The sequence below is a fragment of the Cyrtonyx montezumae genome, unplaced genomic scaffold, assembly GCF_038088225.1.
Source record: "Cyrtonyx montezumae isolate F1298 unplaced genomic scaffold, pur_monq_1.0 scaffold_8, whole genome shotgun sequence".
Classification (NCBI taxonomy): domain Eukaryota; kingdom Metazoa; phylum Chordata; class Aves; order Galliformes; family Odontophoridae; genus Cyrtonyx; species Cyrtonyx montezumae.
This window is the reverse complement of record NW_027072089.1, coordinates 52,872,916-52,892,127: the sequence shown is the minus strand read 5'-3', so window position 1 is coordinate 52,892,127 and position 19,212 is coordinate 52,872,916. Positions and strand designations below refer to the sequence as shown.

Sequence of the window (19,212 nt, the reverse complement as noted above, 5' to 3'; positions counted from 1 at the left end):
TGAGCTGGGCCTCAGGCCGCTCCCAGACCTCAAGGAGTGGCCAATGTAGAGGTGTGGGGATGGCAGTTCTGCAATCTGGAGCACAAAAGACTACAAGTTAGGGACAACTTGCACCACCTGTTCAAAGTTGTTTTGGTTTTTATTATTGTTTAATTTGTAACACTGGGGAAACGTCTTGCCCTTTGCAATTTTAACCGTGGACTAAGCATATGTGTTGTGAGAACTGTGTGAGAGCTACATGGGAAGGTGAGAAACAAGAACTGCATTATTTCTGCTTGCCAAGAACATTCTACCAAAACTTGAACATTTACATTTTTACTGCAATTGGAGAGCATGAGTAGGATTCCACTGGAGGCGTGTTTCTCCAGCTGCAGTTTGGGTATTTGATAGAGCAATGTAGGCTCAATAGGGTACAAAATGCTATTTTACAACACAGTCAACACCAGTAGCTATGCATTTTTGCCAATGATGAACAAAAGCCTGCATGCCATGCTCATAAAAATCTGCACCAGTGGAGGTGACACACTGTCATTATCACTATCACCACTGCTGAAACACACCACCCACTGCCTCACTGTGCTCACATCCAGACTTTGGTCAACAAGAATCAGTGAATGTCACTGGGTGCCATCTTTCCACGTGGAGGAATTCAGTGACACACCTTTGCTTTATACACATTTCCATGTCAGATTCAATCTTGTCAGACCACCCCTCTGCTGCCACCTGTCACACAGCAACAAAATCAAATGGAATATTGATGGGAAGGTTCATCTTCTACGGACATGCTGCTAACATCTGCCACTGACACTGTGAGCCAACATAATAACATAGGAGGCATTACTCTCAGAGCAGCCCTCATAGATTATGAATAATTCATCTCATCAAGATCCTCAAAATTATCAAAATATTTCTCTCATCCTTTCTGCCTGATGTAACTGTGTGTATCTTTAATGTTTTCAGGATGCAGGCCCTGTGTGTTAGCAGCAGCCACCTCTTATGTGTGTGATTAGAACATAATTTTGAGAAACTTAGTAAATTCTTAAAAGGACAGAATGGAAACAGAATCTTACTTCCATTATCTTTGGTGCCACTTTTAGTTATGAATTCTGATTATTGGGGAAAAGTATTAAATAGTAGGCAAATAATAATTAAAAGCTTCTCTTTACTTCTGTAATTCAGAGATCATTGAGGTTGGACTAGATGATCTCTAGAGGTCCCTTCCAATCCCTTCAGTTCTGTGATTCTGTGATCAAGTAAGTGCAATGGTTAATTAATGGCCAGACCTGTGACTGTGACTGTGACTGTGACTGTGACTGTGACTGTGGATGACCTGAGTCTGGGAAACTCAGTTTCTTAGGCAAATGACTATTACATTATCTGAAGATTCTATTATCATTAAATAATAGTAATAATATCTAAAATTGTTTTCAGTTCTATAAATGTGACTCAAAGCATTTAATAGTCCATAAATTAATGTGAGACTGATTATTAAAATGATTGCTCTATCAGTGTGTTAAGACAAATTATTTTCCGTTTTGAGCTAGACTTGGCAATTTAATTACAGTTACATCAGAATGAAAACAATAATGTCATAATACTGGCTAAAATGAGAGTATCATATAGCATTAGTATTAGCAGGAAAGGGTAATGTCCATGACAGTCTAACAGATCAGGGGAATTAATGCTTTCTAGAATTGTAGACCATGTTGAGATGTTTAATATTACATAAGCAATAAACAATAGAAAGAGCTCCCTTTAGAAGAAGCTGCCTTTATGAAACGCACTAAACGACACACTATGTTATCAGAAAGCAGTAAAGAAATGTAGCGATACAAATTAAAAGTCAATATTTTAATAACACTTCAGATTTTATCACAGAGATATACTGATTTTAAATTATATAACAAGAATTTGTTTATAAAGGGGAAAATATATGTGGTAGCTGCTAAGTATACATCCAGAGTCAGAAATCACAGATAATGCACTGGGCTCTCAAATAAAGCAATTCAGTTACATACGCCAGGCACTCCCTTGCCAGCCCTTTGTGTGAGGTGGATACAGACACAACATATCAGAGTTTAATCTCATCTTTCCATTTTGGAAAAGAAAAAAAAAAAAAGCCAACATTCAATGTAAGGTGGCTTTATACTTCAGAGGGACAAAGAAGCTTACTAACTGTGAAATGGTCACTAAAAATCTGTAGGCTACATCTCCCATCAGAAGGGTTTGGAACATGACAAATGCTAAAAGCTGATGCGTTGTGGGAGGACCTTTTCACTGTTGTAAAGGCTAATCATTTATCCATCTGAATTCTCTGTGTTGTACTTTCCTTCTCTCCCTGGTGTGTTTCCTTTAATGGGATCTAAATTCACACATTAGAAGAAAATAGGAGTACCTCAATGAGGGAGGCTGCTCTGAAGGCATTCACTCTCTGAGCAACAACCCGAGACGCTGCTGAAGGAGAGCTTCTTCCTCTGATCTGTGCATCCTGGCCTTCACAGATACAATCATAGTGAATGGGCCTGTTCTCCACTCACTGGTCTGATCTGATCATTCTGTCTTTATTATATTTTATGAGAGCTGTTCTGAAAATATTGCCTCCTATTTTATGATGTTGGCACACATCAGAGACACATTTTAGCAGTATGGTCATAGAAGACAAACCTTCTCACCAATAGTCCATTCAATTTTTTTGCTGTGTGACTAGTGGCAGCAGAGGGGCAGACTGACAAAATGGCATCTGACATGGAAGTGTGTATGAGGCAAAGATGTGACACTGCATTCCTCCATGTAGAAGAATGGCACCCAGTGACATTCACTGACTCTTACTAAGCATTTGTGGAGACCAAAAGTCTGGATGTGAGCACAGTGAGGCAGTGGGTGGTATGTTTCAGCAGCAGTGACAGCAGCAGTGTGTCACCTCCACTGGTGCAGATTTTTATGAGCGCAGAATGCAGGCTCCTGTTCATTGCTGGTGAAAATGCATAGCTAATAGTGGCAAATATATTTAAAAAGAGTGTTTTGTAGCTGAGGATTTTGGTGTATCAAATAGTGCTGCTGTGCTCTTTGTATCTCTTGCAGTTTCCATGAAAAATAAATGGTAAGTATTACTTTTGGAGCAACCTACATATAAGAAACAATAAATTAAGAATGCTATAAATGAGCTCCAAATCTTCATTTGTAATGATGCAAATACAAACATTCATAACAGGCACATCATTTGGGTATTGCATACCTGGAAGTAGTAAAATTCAAGAATCTAACAGAAAGCAGAGATCTTATTGAGATTTTTTCACAAGCTTTAAGATCATACAATAAAATGCTGTTCCTGGCCATAAAAAGCACAAGGTTTTTATGTACACAGCTTCACTGATGTTTACAGCAAACCTTTAGAAGTCTGCTATCATCCTGCTGATTTTGAATACTAATTTCAGAAATCTGGTAGTCAGATGAAGTGATAAGCGCACAGAAGTGCTTCTGCCCAGCTTGTATTTACAATGCATGGGCAGTAGGTCCTGTAGGTCCCATATGGACAGCATAGATAAGCAACTTACAAGGTTGTTCTTTTTTTTTTGTTGTTGTTGTTTGTTTTACTTTAGATATCAGCAGCAGTTGGTATCATTGGTAAGAAAGCTAGGGGTGACAGAGGTCTCCAGAACATGGAAGGATACTTTTAAGCTGACTCTGGAATTAATAGTGTCAGGCTGAGAAGATGGTTAATGCATGGAGATAATTTTCTCAGATGAGGAATTCCTCATCTAAATTCTCTTGGCCATCTCTAACTCCTTCAATTTCCAGTGTTTTCATTCTCTTTGCTTCTCTTTTGTCATCTTCTTTCAGCTGTGAGTTTCATTTTAAATATAGCAGTCAGCGAGGCTGGGACATCACAGTTCCCATTCAGCATTCCCTTCACAGAGGCACCTGGAATTCACAGAATCATATTTTGCATCCCACATGACCTGATGTTTCTTCCTACAACCGCTGCTCTTTGGCTTATGTGAAGAAAAATTCACAGAGAATCATAAATTGCAACACTTATGCTCAGAAGTGCAGTAAGGATATTATCAAAGGCAGAATCAAGACTGTCACATGCTGTCTGTATGGTGATCCTTAGAGCAACTTGAAGAATGTAAGAGGACAGAACTGAAAAAAAGTAAGGAAAGGAAATTTTGCTTTTAATAGATGACTTTGAAAAAAGAATGCAGAGATAATAAGACTGCATCGTGCATTGAATTAATGATTCACAGTAATGATAAAGAGAAGAAAACTCTGAAAATTCTTATTTAAAAATTTTTTACAAGCCCATCTCTTGCTAAGATATTTAACTGAATGGAAATTTTAAAGTTATAGTATATCTCATATTGAAAGAGATAAAAGATGGCTTGTGGCACAAAATTAGAGCTTACAATAAAATCTAACAAATATATAAGATTGAAAAGAAGTTACTGGAATTATAGAGGAGTAGGCAGTTCTTTAAAGTACATCTTATGTAGAGCACAGTAAGGCAGCATCAAGGGACAATGCAAATGAGATTCAATGACTAATTTCCCCAGTGATGAAACTCCCACACATTTTGACTTTAGATCAACAAGAATATACACAGAAGGACACACGTCCACATTAAGTAATGCTAGTGAAGATGAAAAAGTCAAACTGGCTTTAGAAGCAGTTTTGCATCTGTAGGTTAATGGAAACTAGGATGTAGGAGAAGATGGAGGTATTAGTGGGAGATACACAGGGAACTGGTGTTGTCAATAATGAGAGACCAGTATTCTTTCTATTTAGATTTTCTCACAATCTCAGTCATGATTTTTGAATCCATGTGCCACTTTATTTCATTTTCTATATCCAGTCAAAGGGTTTTGTTTTTGTTCTGTTTTGTTTTCCTTTTTATTAGGAGAAAGACACTTTACTTTTATGATATATAACAATAAGCATTCAGTTCATGCTGATCACGCTGAACAGCAGTTTGATCCATGTCAGAATAAAGCACATTGCATCAGTGGATATAGCAAACTCTTAGATCACTGTTTTGGGTACATACAACTTTATTTCTGGTCTAAAACAGGGGCAACAAAACTCAAGTTGCTTTTCAAGGCTAGGAATATATTTTTTTTCAGTTGAACTTAATTAGGCCTTCAGTTAAGAAAACCTGAATGAAATGCCAGCAATTGCATTGCAGAGGAATATACTGGCAGTGGAGAGAGTACATGTCATCTGTGCATTGCTGACAACTTCAAATCTTTTATTTAGATACTAATTCAAACATTCAAGACAATGTAAGAATATATTTGTTTTTCAGATGCAATATTGATTGAAGATACTCAAATAGGTGAGAAAAATTACATACTGTACACTACAGATGTCAACGCTGCATGTTTTCTCCCCAAAGAAACAATTTTACTTAGTCTCCTTTGGGAAATGACTGCTTCTTCAATTCCTTTTCTTTGCAGAACAGATGAGAGAGAAATCTATTCCATCATTACAGATTCTCATAAATTTCCCAACAAACCTACTTGGGGAAATATAAGCACCTCTGTATTCTTGATGAGGGCTCTTTGTGCACAGCTAAAATAAATTCTTACTCAGTTAATCAGTGATGTCTTTTTTTTTGTAATTACTCTTGAAAAGATCCACGAGTTCAGTGTCTTGTGGAAAAAAAACTTAGCTGCAGCAAACACAGTATGTTTATTATCAGATTTTACAAACCCCTATGTTTCATTGTTCCACAGATGTAAGTACTGACTTGCAAACTGATAGACTGCTCAGTTGTCATTAAGAATTTAGCACAGCCTTGATACAGCAGATGGAAGATATTAATCTAAGTTTACTCTGAGATAATAGCAAAGTGATGGTGACCAGGGTGGAAAAAATATTAGATGTAAACTGAGAGGGCAGTGACATATATCCTTCTGGAAACCATTTGTGTATGATTACACATCCCAAATTTTGGTTGGTTGCAGATAAAATGTATTTTCTTAAGCAATACATGATATAAAAGAAGGAACCATGAAGATTACAAGTCCATTGTCATTTCTGCATCTACAAGTTACATGGAAAAAAATGTCAAGAACATATACATTCAACAACATGCACCACTTGCATATCACCTATCATCAATTCATTTTTCCCAATTACCATGTCAAGTTCAATCTTTCAAAAATAAACATCAGCCGTCTAGTCAACCTACAGTGTGTTATGCATCTTTACTGCATGTTTAAGACACTGTGAGACTGCCTTCCATTTGAATAGAACGATCTACGCAAGATGGACCTGGACAGGCTGGAGGAATGGCCTGACAAGAACCTCGTGAAGTTCAACGAGACCTGCACTTGAGGAATAACAACCCCAGGCACAAGCTCACACTGTGGGCTACCCAGCTTTCCAGAAAATGGACATCAAGCTGAATATGAGCATGGCAGCCACTCCCCACGCCGGCTGCCGTAGCGGGGCACCACGGGAATCGTAGTTGCTTTCCTTCCCGCCCCGCTCCCAGAGCGCCCCGCGCGCAGCAAAGGGCGAATGGGGCAGCGAGGTTAGGCGCAGCGCACTACGTTTCCCATGGCGCCCCGCGGCCGGCTGGGCGCGGCGGTTGGCGGAACCGGCGCGGCGGTTGAATCGCGGCGGGGAGAGAGGCGCGATGGAGTTGTCGTCGCTCGTCAGGAAGCTGGGTAACGGCTCCCGGCTCCCGGCTCCCTCCGCCTCCCCTCTGCCCGAGCATCCGCTCCGCAGCTCGCTCTGGCCCTCTCCCTCCCCTCCATGGCCTGCGTGCACGGCGGGTCTCCCCCTGCTCGGCCTCCCGCTTCCCCTTCGGGCTCTGTTGCTGCCTCTCCCGCTGCGTTTCCCGATCTGAGCGTTCGTGCACCTCCGCCTTTCCCTCTGCCCTCTGACGTGGAGGGATTTCTACGCATCTTTGACAGCTTTACGTTTGTCCAAATAATAATAATAATAATAATAAAACACTGTCAAATGATCTGACGCTGTTGTGTTTTTGTTTTCTTTTTTTCTTTGTCCTTTGTTTGGGGGCAGGTCATGAACTGGCAGAGATAAGAGAACGGTCGCTGAAGAGCATTCTGTTCAAATTGGATCATAACTTGGTTTCTTATGCCGATCTGGTCCGTCAGAAAGTGCTTTTCCCCAAGCTCTTGGAGTGGTTCAACTTTCCTGTAGTGCCAATGAAGGAGGAAATGCTGAATTTTGTGAGCAGTTTGATCAAGGTTTGGCATCCTTACATTTAATTATGTTTGAACTGTTTCTTTAGAATATAAGTGGTAGTTATTTGGTTATTGAGATTTTAGTGTTTTACTAAAAAGAGAGTAATAAAGCCATTGCATACAGGCAGAGAAATGAAAACTCCTTCCAGTACTTGAAGGTATAAAGGGGGAGTGGCTTTAAACTGTAAGAGGGAAAGTTTAGGTTAGATGAGTCAGAGGAAAACTTTTCATTTGGAGAGTGATGAGGTGCTGGCAGAGTGGGTGCCCCATCCCTCCCATCTCACTGGGAAGTAAGTGAATGACTATGTGGTTAAACCACAAGAGGCAGCTGGAAAAGGAATTATTTTCTGGCTTTCTACTTACTTCTGATTCTTCGATTTCTTGTTTAGTGTATAACTTCTGGTTGAGACGAGCGCTTGCACCGTTCCTGATAAATCAAGAATTTAACACCATTGCAATTTACTTTTAAAAAGTGGTGGATAAAACTTTTCAGGAGTTTTAGAGGTCTTAATCTGCATCCATTCTTGTGTTACAATCATTAAAAAGCAACTATAACGAGGATTTTTTTTTTAAAGCATATCCTTGTCAGGGGTGAACAATCTAAAATAATAAAGGGCTAATCAAGCCTAAGTACTGGTGACAACCTTTTTTTTTTTAATCCCTCCCCTTAAAAGCCCTTTAAATTTCTTCCAGCTAACTCTGTCAGTTATTTATCTTAATGTAGCATCCACCTGCTGCCCAGAAAATGATTGGAATTGGTGCAGTGGAGTTCTTCTCTCAGCTTCGCTCTGATGTGAATCCGAACTTACAGGCTATAATTGATGGGATCGTGGATGGACTGTTCTTACTTCCTTCTGAAATTTCTTCTAGTTACTTATCAGGACGTTACCAAACTCAGTCTCAGCCTTCAGTAGATCAACCAGGTAAGCTATATACTGGGGAGTGTGACTTATTTTAAATGAAAATAAAGTAAATTAACACTTTTTAGGCTATGAAATGCTGACATTTTGAAATGCATTAGGTGAATGTATTCTTTAGTGTGAAGTGTGGGGTAAGCAGATTCTGCTGGAAGTGTGATCTTAGCTCAGGTAGTGCTGCTGCTTTAATAGAATTCTCTGCACAAGAAAGATCCTGCTTATAAGCAGAGCTTCTGTGTGTTTTCATAGTGTCTATTAATTGTTTGTTCCAATTTAGAAAAAACACGACACAGAATGACTTCTGAAGGTTGCTTTGTGGCCATGAGTGTGCCAACTTCAGAACAAATCTCTTATGTTTTGCTACCATTCTCTGCATAGCAGTCTTTAAGAGGAATATATGTGTGTGTGTGTGTGTGTATGCATATAAAAAAGCAGAAGGATTTCTTTTTGGAAGTAGTGTGATATGCATTATCTCCTTAGCTTTGGATAAATACTTGTCAGTAAAGTGTGTAAAGCTTGCAGAGAATGTGTGAATGCTATTATTTATTTTTGTTACCTAGCTTATCATCCGTTACTGTGATGTTATACAGTGCTACTTAGATATAGTAAAGAAACAAACCCACGTGGTCTTTTCTTGCCTTAAAAATTTAGATATAAAACATAAAGGAGGAAATTAAAAGCCATGGAAGTCCTTGCCTAATCCTCCCAGTTCCTGTGAGAAGGATTTGGATGCTGTACTGCACAGTGTAATAACAGTCACATCTCTGTCACTCACACTGTGCAATCTCACAGATAAAGTAGCATTTTTTATTGCTTCTGCAGTCTGTCCATTAATTAGAATTTCAGATTGCCAGAACAATGTTCACTGATCTTTATTTTTTATTCTGTGTCCTAATAAGAGGCAAGATTTTTATCTAGGATTTACTGTGTTCGAGAAGTAATGTACTTATCTGTTACATATGCATGCTTAAAATATACCTATTTTCCTAACTGAAATATCACACACAATTCCTCTTTATACTGTAAGTCGGATTAAATCATGTAGATTAAAGAGTGCTTAGTAATAGGGTGTTGTATTTCTTTTTTACTTCAGTTATTGGGAAAAACACTGTAGATCTGGGCATTATATGGTTTGATCATTTGAATCAAATAACTGCTGTCAAATGTGTTATGGGGAGACAGATAACTTTCAGTGTTTTGTTATATAGTTTGTGTATTGAATTACAAACATTAATTAGTACCGTACATAATACATAAGGGGGGCTAAACCTTTCAGCTGACTTGAAAATGCAGCAGTTTTGGTGGAGGTTTGGTGGAGGGAGGCTTTTAATAGTTAATTGTGAGTGTTGCTTTTATTACTACACAGCTAGATTAGAGAAAACATTTTCTTCACTGCTGCTTCTCACTCAGGCAATAGACATTGTGTAATTGGTTTTACTACTGCTCATATGGTATGAAAGGTAGTGTAAGAATATTAAAAATAATAAAAAAAAATTACAGTTGGAAAAAGTCATTATAAAAACAGCCATCAACACACTTTATCTATCTATCTATCTATCTATCTATCTATCTATCTATCTATCTATCTATCTATCTATTACTTTGTTTTCCTGGGGCAAATTAAAATCATGTTTATTATTAGGGCAAGGAGGAAGTAGTGAAGATAAACTGACTTGTTTGTTTGTATAATTTACCCTTAATTTGTTTTAGTTCTGCCTCAAGAAGAATTATTTACTGGATATTTTGGTCAAGATAGAAGTCATATGCGACGGTTAGAAATACCTCTGAAAAGAACACTTGGTAAGTGCAGTTATAGACTATAAATATGCTTACAGAAAGTGCTTAGAAATGTTATTTGGATTGAATTCAATTACAGCTATCAATACCATTATTCTACTTGCTATTCTGTGACTTCTGATATCATAAACTTCAGTTAAAAGGCTTACAAAACTGATATATGTATACAATATATATACAGTATATACTATATATATATATATATATATATATATATATATATATATATATATATATATATATATTGTGGAGTCTCCTTCTCTGGAGATATTCAAGACCCGCCTGGACGCCTACCTGTGCGACCTGGCGTAGGGAACCTGCTTTGGCAGGGGGTTTGGACTTGATGATCTCTTGAGGTCCCTTCCAACCCTTTTGATTCTATGTTATAGATCTTTTTCTTCCCTAGTAAATAGTGTAACTGTACTGGAATACATCAAGCACCTTAAAATAAGTTGTACTTAAAAAAAATAGTTAAAAAAAAGATAAATTGCTGATGTTTTTTCATAAGATTTGTGTTCCGTATCAAACATGGCTTTTTAAATACCTCTTTTTCAATAAAACTTGAACTCTTGACATACCTTTCTGTTTTCAGAATACTGGATAGTGCTTTAGAAGTCTTTACCCTTTACCTACACGAAATCTAATGTTATGCTCCAATTTACTTAAAATGTGAACATGTTTCATTGACTGAGAAACGTGGACCAATAATACTCAGACAAGTCTTTGCCTGCATTGATATATGAGTAGCAATTCCCATATCAGTATCATATTTAACATACAGTATATTTTTGAGAAGTAGATTTTAAAAGCTAACTTTGGAGTTACTGTATATAAAGTACTTTTTATCAGTGGATAAGCTATCTCTCAGAATTGTAGAGTAACTATTATGAAAATTAAATTTAAAAATAACTTTCAAGTATGTTAGTTATTTTGTGTCATAACTTAGTAACAACTATGATTTCTACTATTTTAAGAATAAAAGCATGAATATTTTACATTTTTAGAGACGATACAAATGTTCTTTAGCAGCAGAAAAACATTAGAATTTGATTGAAAATATGTAGTGGTAGATTTATTAGTGGAGCAATAATAATATGTTTTCCATTTGTTAAAACTCATTTCTGTAAACACATTTTGTTCTTTTTTGACCTTAATTTCTTTTTTAACGATGTTGCTGAATTCTCCTTTGCAGTACTTGATTTTTTTTGAGTCTATATTTAGCAAGAGTTATTTCTGTTTCAGATAGCATTTAATTCACATATGTTTTGACTTTGCAATAGAAATATACAGTTCATTACTTCAATAAAATATACTTTAAAATGTCTGTTCTCTCTTGTTTGATTTTGTTTCTTTTTGCAGCAAAATGCTTGAAATTTTCCACCTTTCCTTGGCTAACTCTTACTTCAACAGATAGACACATTCTTTCATCAAATGAAAGGTACAGTAATAATAGCACTGGAGTTTGGTTGTAGTTTTTATTTTTATTGGATAACTATTGGATAGCATTCTACATTTTTGTATTTTTTCATCATTAGTCTGTTCCTGTAAATAAATAGTTAATCTGGGATTCCTGATTTCTAGCATAGCCAGCAATGCAGTATGAAGAACTGGATTACTTACCAAGTCTATTTAACTGTGATGTTTCTTGTGAAACATTTTCACATTTAACCTTTCAAAAGACTTACGAAACTGGAAGATGTCTTTAGTACTTCAAGACTTTTATGGCTGAGTCTAGAAAGAGCTTAGAAGCTTGAAACAGGGTTTATTTAAATTGTTAACAGTGGTTTCCCAAACTATGAAAATAGAGCAGGGGAAAAGTAATGTAGAAGGTTAAAAAGGCTGTTATTTGCTATACTACATGTTAGAGAATATCTACTAGATTTCTTCCTTTATATTACTTTTCACGTATGTAATTCAAGTGCTTTGAAACTGTACATGAAACTTGCTAATGGAGAAAAACTTGGTAAGTGTTAGATTGCTTGCTGTATACCACTGAGATAATCACTAGCTTCACGGGGAATTTCCAGTCTTACCTCAATTTCAAATTCAGAATCAATAGTTATTTCTCTTCTGGGAACTTAATTTAGTATGGCAGTGGGAATGGAGGTATGCTTTATTGTATACAGAATTAGCATAGCTAAGGAATAACTCAAGTTTAACAATTGAAACAGTTGAATTATAGCTTTTTTTTTATTTTTAGGTTCCTCAGTGTTGTGATTATCTCTTTCTTGTAGAGACTTGCCCAAAGTAATTACTTTTTTTTTGTTTTTAATGCATCTTTGAACATGCATTGCAATTTTAGCTCTTTAAGAAGTAGCAACCAAAGTTTAATTTGGAGTACGTGTGAACTTCTTCAGGATGTGATTATGCAAGATTTTCCTGCAGAGATTTTTCTTCAGAGACCAAAGATTGTACAGGCAAGAATTAACATCAAGTTTAAGGTTTTATTTTTTTATGGAATCGTTTTTGTGAAGTAAGAACAGATGTAAATGCAATAAAATAAAATTGCTTAACAGAAGTCCATTTAAGTCAATGCATATCAAATGTAAATATATTCAAGTTGAAAATTATTTTGATTTTAGTATATATATTGTTGGTCAGTAATTAATTTAAAGGGCTCCCAGAGTGATAGCAGTGGTTTTACTAGAAATATCATGTTAAAGTCAGGACTTCAGAGTTCTTAGAATAGTCTTTTATTCAATAAGAAAACATTAGTTAAGCCTATTTATTCTTTGGTGTGATTTTTAAATACTTGGGAATATTTGTGAATTGCATTTAATGTAAGGGTCTTTCTGATGTGATTTTCATGAAAGTGCATTATTATTCGGCTACCAGTATTAATGGTTTTGTATTATTTGCAGAGCCTTTTATCTCTACTAAACCTAGCTTTTGGAGGAGATCAAAGACGTCGATTAGCTTTACAGGCTGTATCATGTCTGCAACAGCTGTGTATCTTCTTAAGAAGCAGACTTAACTTTCACAGAGATCCAAGTTTTTTTTCCACTGAGCAGGGTAGGTGTTTTTAAATATTTGAAATACTGGGTTTTTTCTGCTACAGGTGAGGTTCTCTAATGCTTTTTAGGAAAAAAATGCACCTCCTTATAGCAGATCTCATAAAACTGTTGTAGTAGTTGATGGTGTTCAATACTATCAATGCCATTAAATAGTACTAGAGTACTTGTCTTGTTTAAAAATATTAAAAAACATTAAAAAATTATAAATTTTTTGTTTGTATTGTTTCACATGATTGTGCATCAACTGTTTTCAGTATACAGCTTTGTACATCAGCAGGAGAGGGATTTTATGAAGCTAACTGAAATATTTAAAAGTAGGTAAACTTTGAACTTCAGATTTTTGAGCTGTTAGTACTTATCAACTTACAGTTTGCTTCAGCTGTGGTAGCCTTCTTTGTATTCTGATGACTGAAAATAATTCAGTCATTTTTTCAGAAATTACAGTTATTAGGGCTATTTCACAATGTTTATGATGCTTATATTTTGTAGAGTTAATAATGTAGATTAGTTGTAAGGATTTTCCCATTTCCATTTTGTCAGATGAATTTAATCAACTTTATTTATCTGAAATGGCAGTCTGGCTCTCGTCAGAAGATTGTCACTACGATCGGTGGCTTGATCTCTATAAATTCTGCTAGCCAAAAATTCAATAGCCTTAATCAGAGACCATGTTTGTATTTTGGTCTGTTATTAAGTAAGTCTTCATGATAGCTCCCTTTTGATAGGTTGATATCTATAACTTGGTTTCTTTGGCTACAGCTATTTGAATGCAACTTAAGAATATTTTCTTCCACTGCACAATTCAAAGACTAAAATATGAAATTATTCTATTGTTGTTTTTTTTTTTAAAGAATATTTAAGATTTATTATTAAACTAGAATTAAATTGGGTTTCCAAACTCCTTCTACATGCCAGTGATAGGTTGTCCTAGCTTGCAAATATTTACTTATACATTTTGATGCACTACCTTAATTACTTTTACCTTTACTTAACTATTTAATATCTTTAAGATAAAATAGTCTTCACGATTCCTTTAATGGTCTATATATAATCTTTAAAAAGGCACAACTTCCCAGAATTCTTCAATGTCTTATTGTGAAGAAGCAAGAGGTGCTCCTCGTTCTCAGAATCCATCGCCTGGAAGTAGTAGTCCTCGGCCATCTGTGATTGGACGGACAGTTCAGCGTCCTAGAGGAGATGGTCAAGATTGGGATGCAGCATCTTCTAGGTGAGTAAAATCAGAAATAAAGTTGAATTTTAATTAAAAATTATTAATACAAGATTATGTTATGAAATCTCTGCCAGAATTTGGGATCGTGTGAGAGTTGTGTTAACCAGGTAAAATTTACATTGTTACTATGGAAATGTAGTCAATTTGCACAAAAAATTAAACAATTCTTTAAATTGTATTAAGTAAGATTAGTTTTACCTGCTATATTCATTAGCCAGCAGTGTGCTCTTGTGGCCAAGAAGGATGATGCTATCCTGGAACTGATTAAAAAGAGCATGATCAGCAGGTTGAGGAGGGTTATCTTCTACTCTGCCCTGGTGTGCTCTGAAACTCTGCATCCAGTAGCCAGTACATCATTGTAAATGACCTCCATGTATATACTCTAGGACCCGACTGTTTTACCCAGTTTAACAGTTAACAGGTTAGTAGTAACTGTTACCTATTGCACAAGAGAGAGATATGGCCCTGGCTATCAGTCTAGTAAGGCAATCTACATTAAAATATCAATTAAGGTTGTGATGAGGCACTGTTAAAATGATGATGATTTTCTAATAGTGTAAGGCTATATTTTGAGTTGTTCATTAAAGTACACTTTTATATTGTTGCATCCTATCTGCTTCTGTCCTTGAATCATATTTCTTATGAATATATAATTTAGTTTGAAGAAAACATTGAAGAAAACACAGTTGAACAGAAACTATGTTTAAGGAAACTATGAAGCAGAAATGACTATGTTGCTTTAGCATTCATGATTCTAACGTGGAACAACTATTGTTAGTGAATCTTTTTCAACATAATTGTAATGTTAACTATTTGTTTATTGTCATTCTGTAAGTAACTCTTTTTTTCCTTGTTCTTTAATCTTGAGACTCTTCAATCTGTGTGTTTGTCTGTTTCAAATTCTGCCTGGAAATTTAACCTTTCCTCTTCTGAATTGTTTTTGGTTGATACTTCTCCTTTCTTACCCTCTGGTAAGTAGTGTCAGAACCACTACATAGTGCTGAACTCTCCTATTTTGCTTATTGTCTTCTGTCACCCTCTTAATCTGTTAGCTTTCAGACACCATTTACATTCAGTTAGATAAAATAACGTACTCCTGCCACAGTTCAGTTTTCTTCAGCTTGCTTAACAAAAAACAAACTGATTGCTAAAGCAATTGAAAGCCATTCAGATGTTTAGGAGATTACTTACATAATTCCATTAACTATAATGTAGACAAGAGAATTAAGTTATTTCGGATAGCAGGTAGAAAATAATTTTACTTGATTTTCTTGGGGAAAGGATAATTTACTGTTTTACAGTCAAAGAGGAAGCCCTAAATGCTTTGTTAAATAAAGGATACTCAATTTTCTTTTGAAGAATTCTGTGTCAAGCTGAATAGAATTATCTTAATTTAGCAGATATGATTTAGGTTGAAATTTGATTCAATAAGTGGCCTTACCTCAAGCATCTGGTAGACTATTCATTAAAAAAGAGGTTGCAAATCAACCAATTTTTCTCTTGCAATGTTGTAACAGACAAAATCCCCTGCTTCTTGCAACACTGATTGGATATCAAAAGTACTGGTAAGGAATTGAGTGCTTTACAGAAGGAAGGTTTTAAAATACCTGTTGTCATCTTAAAATGTATGCATGTATCAGTTTTCTTTGGAAGGGTTAACACTGTATCTATTTATTTATTGTCATTTTAAGTGGAAACAGTACTCAAGCAAATGCAGACTCCAGAATCTCTCTGCATTCTCCACTCGGTGCAGGACATACTGACCTACCAGATATAGAAAATGAGGACACGTTGGAATTACAGATGAAGCAGTTTAGCCTTCCCCAGTTCTGTGTTTTTGTCTTGGAAAATGCTATACCTCTCCTAAGAACAGGTGAGAAAACTTTGAACTTTGTGTTTATTCTGTCTCTGTTCCACCCTGTTAGGATGTTGATGATATAAGATGGAGATGATTGCTGACACACTGTACTTCATTATAGCAGCTCTGTTGTAGAGTTTTTGTCTAGGTCGTATGGTTTGAATCTTCAGATTGATTTTCACATTTGCTGCAGAAGTTTGTTGTGCTTTTTACTGATGTTGGTAAGTAGTGATAGGAAGAAGTGGGCGTGTGTTGTGATAAACTGCATAGTGGAATAAAATGTCACTCAAGAAGAAAGAAAAATAACCACACTTAACAGCACACTAAACAGTGGTTTAAAGACAGTGTTTTTTTAAATCTGAAGTGCAACTGATTTCTTTTGGTAATTGATATATCCTTCTTACCTTGCATTTAGTAATAATCATCTCTTAAAAAATGGTGATTGCCTCAGATGTTGAGAAATTAGTATCTTGCCAATTTATTGATGTAAGGTTTTGGTGAATTGGATTTGCAAGAAGAGTGTTTAAAAAGTAAAACCAGTATATACTGTGATACGTTATTGCTCCCTCGCTGTTCATCTAATCCTACTCGCAAGATTGAACTCTTCAATCTGATTTTGATCCAACTCTGTAGGTATGAACATGGTCTTATAAGCCACATATAGACAGAAAAACTACACTGGATCAGAATTAAGGTTGGAGGCTATCTGTGTTACTTAATTTTCAATTGCTTTTCTTTGTCAATATTGCAACAAGTTATAGCTTCTCATAATAGCATTCCAGTTTAACCTATATGTAGCATAAGATGATAGAAATAATTCCAACAATTTAGAATTATATTCTTCTTGACTAATGTTCTGTTTTGTGGATCTGCCAGGGTCATGTCAGCTGTCGTGTCATTTTAACCTATTGCACAGAGAGATTCGGAGTTTATTCTCTCCATGTACATTTGTATTTGTTTTTTGTTTGCCTCTGATTAACCTGGATAGCAACAATAATGATATAAGAAGAATTGTATTAGATGATTTAAAACAACTGGAAGTGATAGGTGTCTATATATCTATTGACTTTGATTGCTCCTTCTGATATCTGCCGCTCTTGCTGGCACTACCTCAGTTACTGTGGGCATGACTACATGTAATGCACTCTTGTCTTTGTGATGGTTTCTATGCAGAACGTTGTGGGGAGAGATGATTGAACTTCAGTTTCCATTTTGTATAATATTTGTGAAATTTTTTAGATCTGATGGTAACAGTTTGCTAAATGAGTCAATTTCTATAGCTGTATATAGTTATTTCAACTTTGAATTTGCTATTGGGTTAATTATATCCTTTACTGTATTCTTTGATAGAAATACTGATATTCGATGATGAATGGAATTTGTTTAATGTGATTTGCTAGTAATTGTATTATTTGCTTTTAAAATCAGAGTCATAAGTGTGTTTTGTATGAATTAGGAGATTATATCAATATAGTCAGGTTATCTTAACAGACTGCCTAGTAGGAAAGCCATAAGACTAATTAACTACGTAATGTCTTTAGTTATGCAGAAATGTGTGTGGGAACTTCTTCACAGTAAGGGTGGTGGAGCACTGGCACAGTCTGCCCAAAGAGGTGATGCAGTCTCCTTCTCTGGAGACATTCAAGACCTTCCTGGACACCTACTTGTGCAACCTGGCCTAGGGAGCTGCTTTGGCAGGAGGGTTGGACTCGATGATCTCTAGAATTCTCTTCCATCCCCTACAATTCTATGATTCTCTGATTGCATTCTTAACGCATAATTATTTTTTTCTTCTTTAAGTGTACCAACAAAGCTTTTGCATAGAGTAAAATCTACAGAAAGTAGATAAATTTTTTGTTTTCTCTTCTAATACATGCTATAACAAGCCATAAACTTTTGCTTTTTTAGATTTTAAAACAGATCATGAGGGATATTAAGTCTTTATTGTAGTTTAAAAGTGAAGTGAGAAGATTCAGTGGTATGTAGAATTCATCCGTGCTTTTAAATAGAAACAGTAATTAAGCCAACAGTTGAGCTATCTCAAGTATCTGGGGCAAACTGTCACTTTCTGGTTCCCTAGGATGCCAGACATCTTTGGCATCCTCTGTTATCTGCCTATGAATGTACTTGATCTAGCTCCAGGAATTCTGCCTCCTTCTTCATGAAACTTACAAGTCTTTCACTTTTTCTTCTCTAATTATTTGTGCACATTGAGCAGGGGCTGTATTTGTAGTAAACCTAGGCAGTGCAGTTTTAATCTTTGGCCAGGTTTCTTTGTAGTCTCATGTCCCAGCATAAAACTGTACCAAGGAAGAAAATCTCTAATAAACAGACCTAATTAGCCTCCTATTAAGAGATACTGAGTCCGAAGGAGTCATGAAAAAGAATAAATATTTGACACTAGGGAGAAGTTGTTATGGAGAGGAAGTACAAGCAGCTAAAGTGGCATTCATCTCCTTGCCTTTCAAAAATAGATCTCACATAAAACAGTCCAGGAGAAATGCCACTACTCCTATATTGAAAATGCAGATTAACAGGAATAGACAATACGTTTTGTTTATCTGTAACCAAAGCTCTTCTGATGGGTGGTGGTGGATGGAGCTTTACTGAAGTCTAGTGGTTGTATCTACAGCTGTAGTAATATGTTCTCCTCTAGGATATAAGCAAATGCTTGTTTTTTAATGTAGATGATTATTTTAGTGTCTTCTGTTGTGATTTTTTTCTAGCTGCTGACTTTGACTAGAAGATAGTTTGCTGGTTGAGTGTAGTTAGCAATAATCTAATAGACGGATACTACAGGAAAATTTCAGTATTTCAGATTTACAATAATTCTTTGTTGAACGGCTGGTTGGCTGAATGTGATATTATTTTGCTTGTATTCAAATTTATCCTCTAATTTGCATTAGGTTGCAGGAGGGTGACAATGGAAGTTCTTGAGTTGCTTGTTGAAAACATGTACCTTATTGGTGATGCTATTTCTGAGGATGTTTGGGAAGATGAGAGCCTTTTTGGACTGGAATTGGTAAGATTTCTTTAAGCTTTGGTCAGTATATTTAGTAGTCTGATTTGGTAAGCCTCTGATGTTTTCTACAGTGATTAATATACATACTTTATCTTCTGCTCAACTATCGTTTTGAAAATCTTAAATAGTTTATTAATAGTTTTACCACTGACATGTTCA

General features: G+C 35.9%; 1 protein-coding gene across 1 annotated transcript in view; it reads left to right on the top strand.

Moving 5' to 3' along the window:
• Nucleotides 1–6,608: 6,608 nt before the first annotated feature.
• Nucleotides 6,609–19,212, top strand: part of RTTN (rotatin) — a 71,247-nt gene continuing 58,643 nt past the window's right edge. The window contains exons 1-10 of the mRNA XM_065752232.1: nucleotides 6,609–6,671; nucleotides 7,030–7,217; nucleotides 7,939–8,137; nucleotides 9,842–9,931; nucleotides 11,288–11,366; nucleotides 12,231–12,345; nucleotides 12,790–12,940; nucleotides 14,005–14,170; nucleotides 15,865–16,046; nucleotides 18,938–19,053. Of these exons, the coding sequence (XP_065608304.1) occupies nucleotides 6,641–6,671; nucleotides 7,030–7,217; nucleotides 7,939–8,137; nucleotides 9,842–9,931; nucleotides 11,288–11,366; nucleotides 12,231–12,345; nucleotides 12,790–12,940; nucleotides 14,005–14,170; nucleotides 15,865–16,046; nucleotides 18,938–19,053 (1,317 nt within the window). The 5' untranslated portion in view covers nucleotides 6,609–6,640. The remainder of the gene's footprint in view (nucleotides 6,672–7,029; nucleotides 7,218–7,938; nucleotides 8,138–9,841; nucleotides 9,932–11,287; nucleotides 11,367–12,230; nucleotides 12,346–12,789; nucleotides 12,941–14,004; nucleotides 14,171–15,864; nucleotides 16,047–18,937; nucleotides 19,054–19,212) is intronic.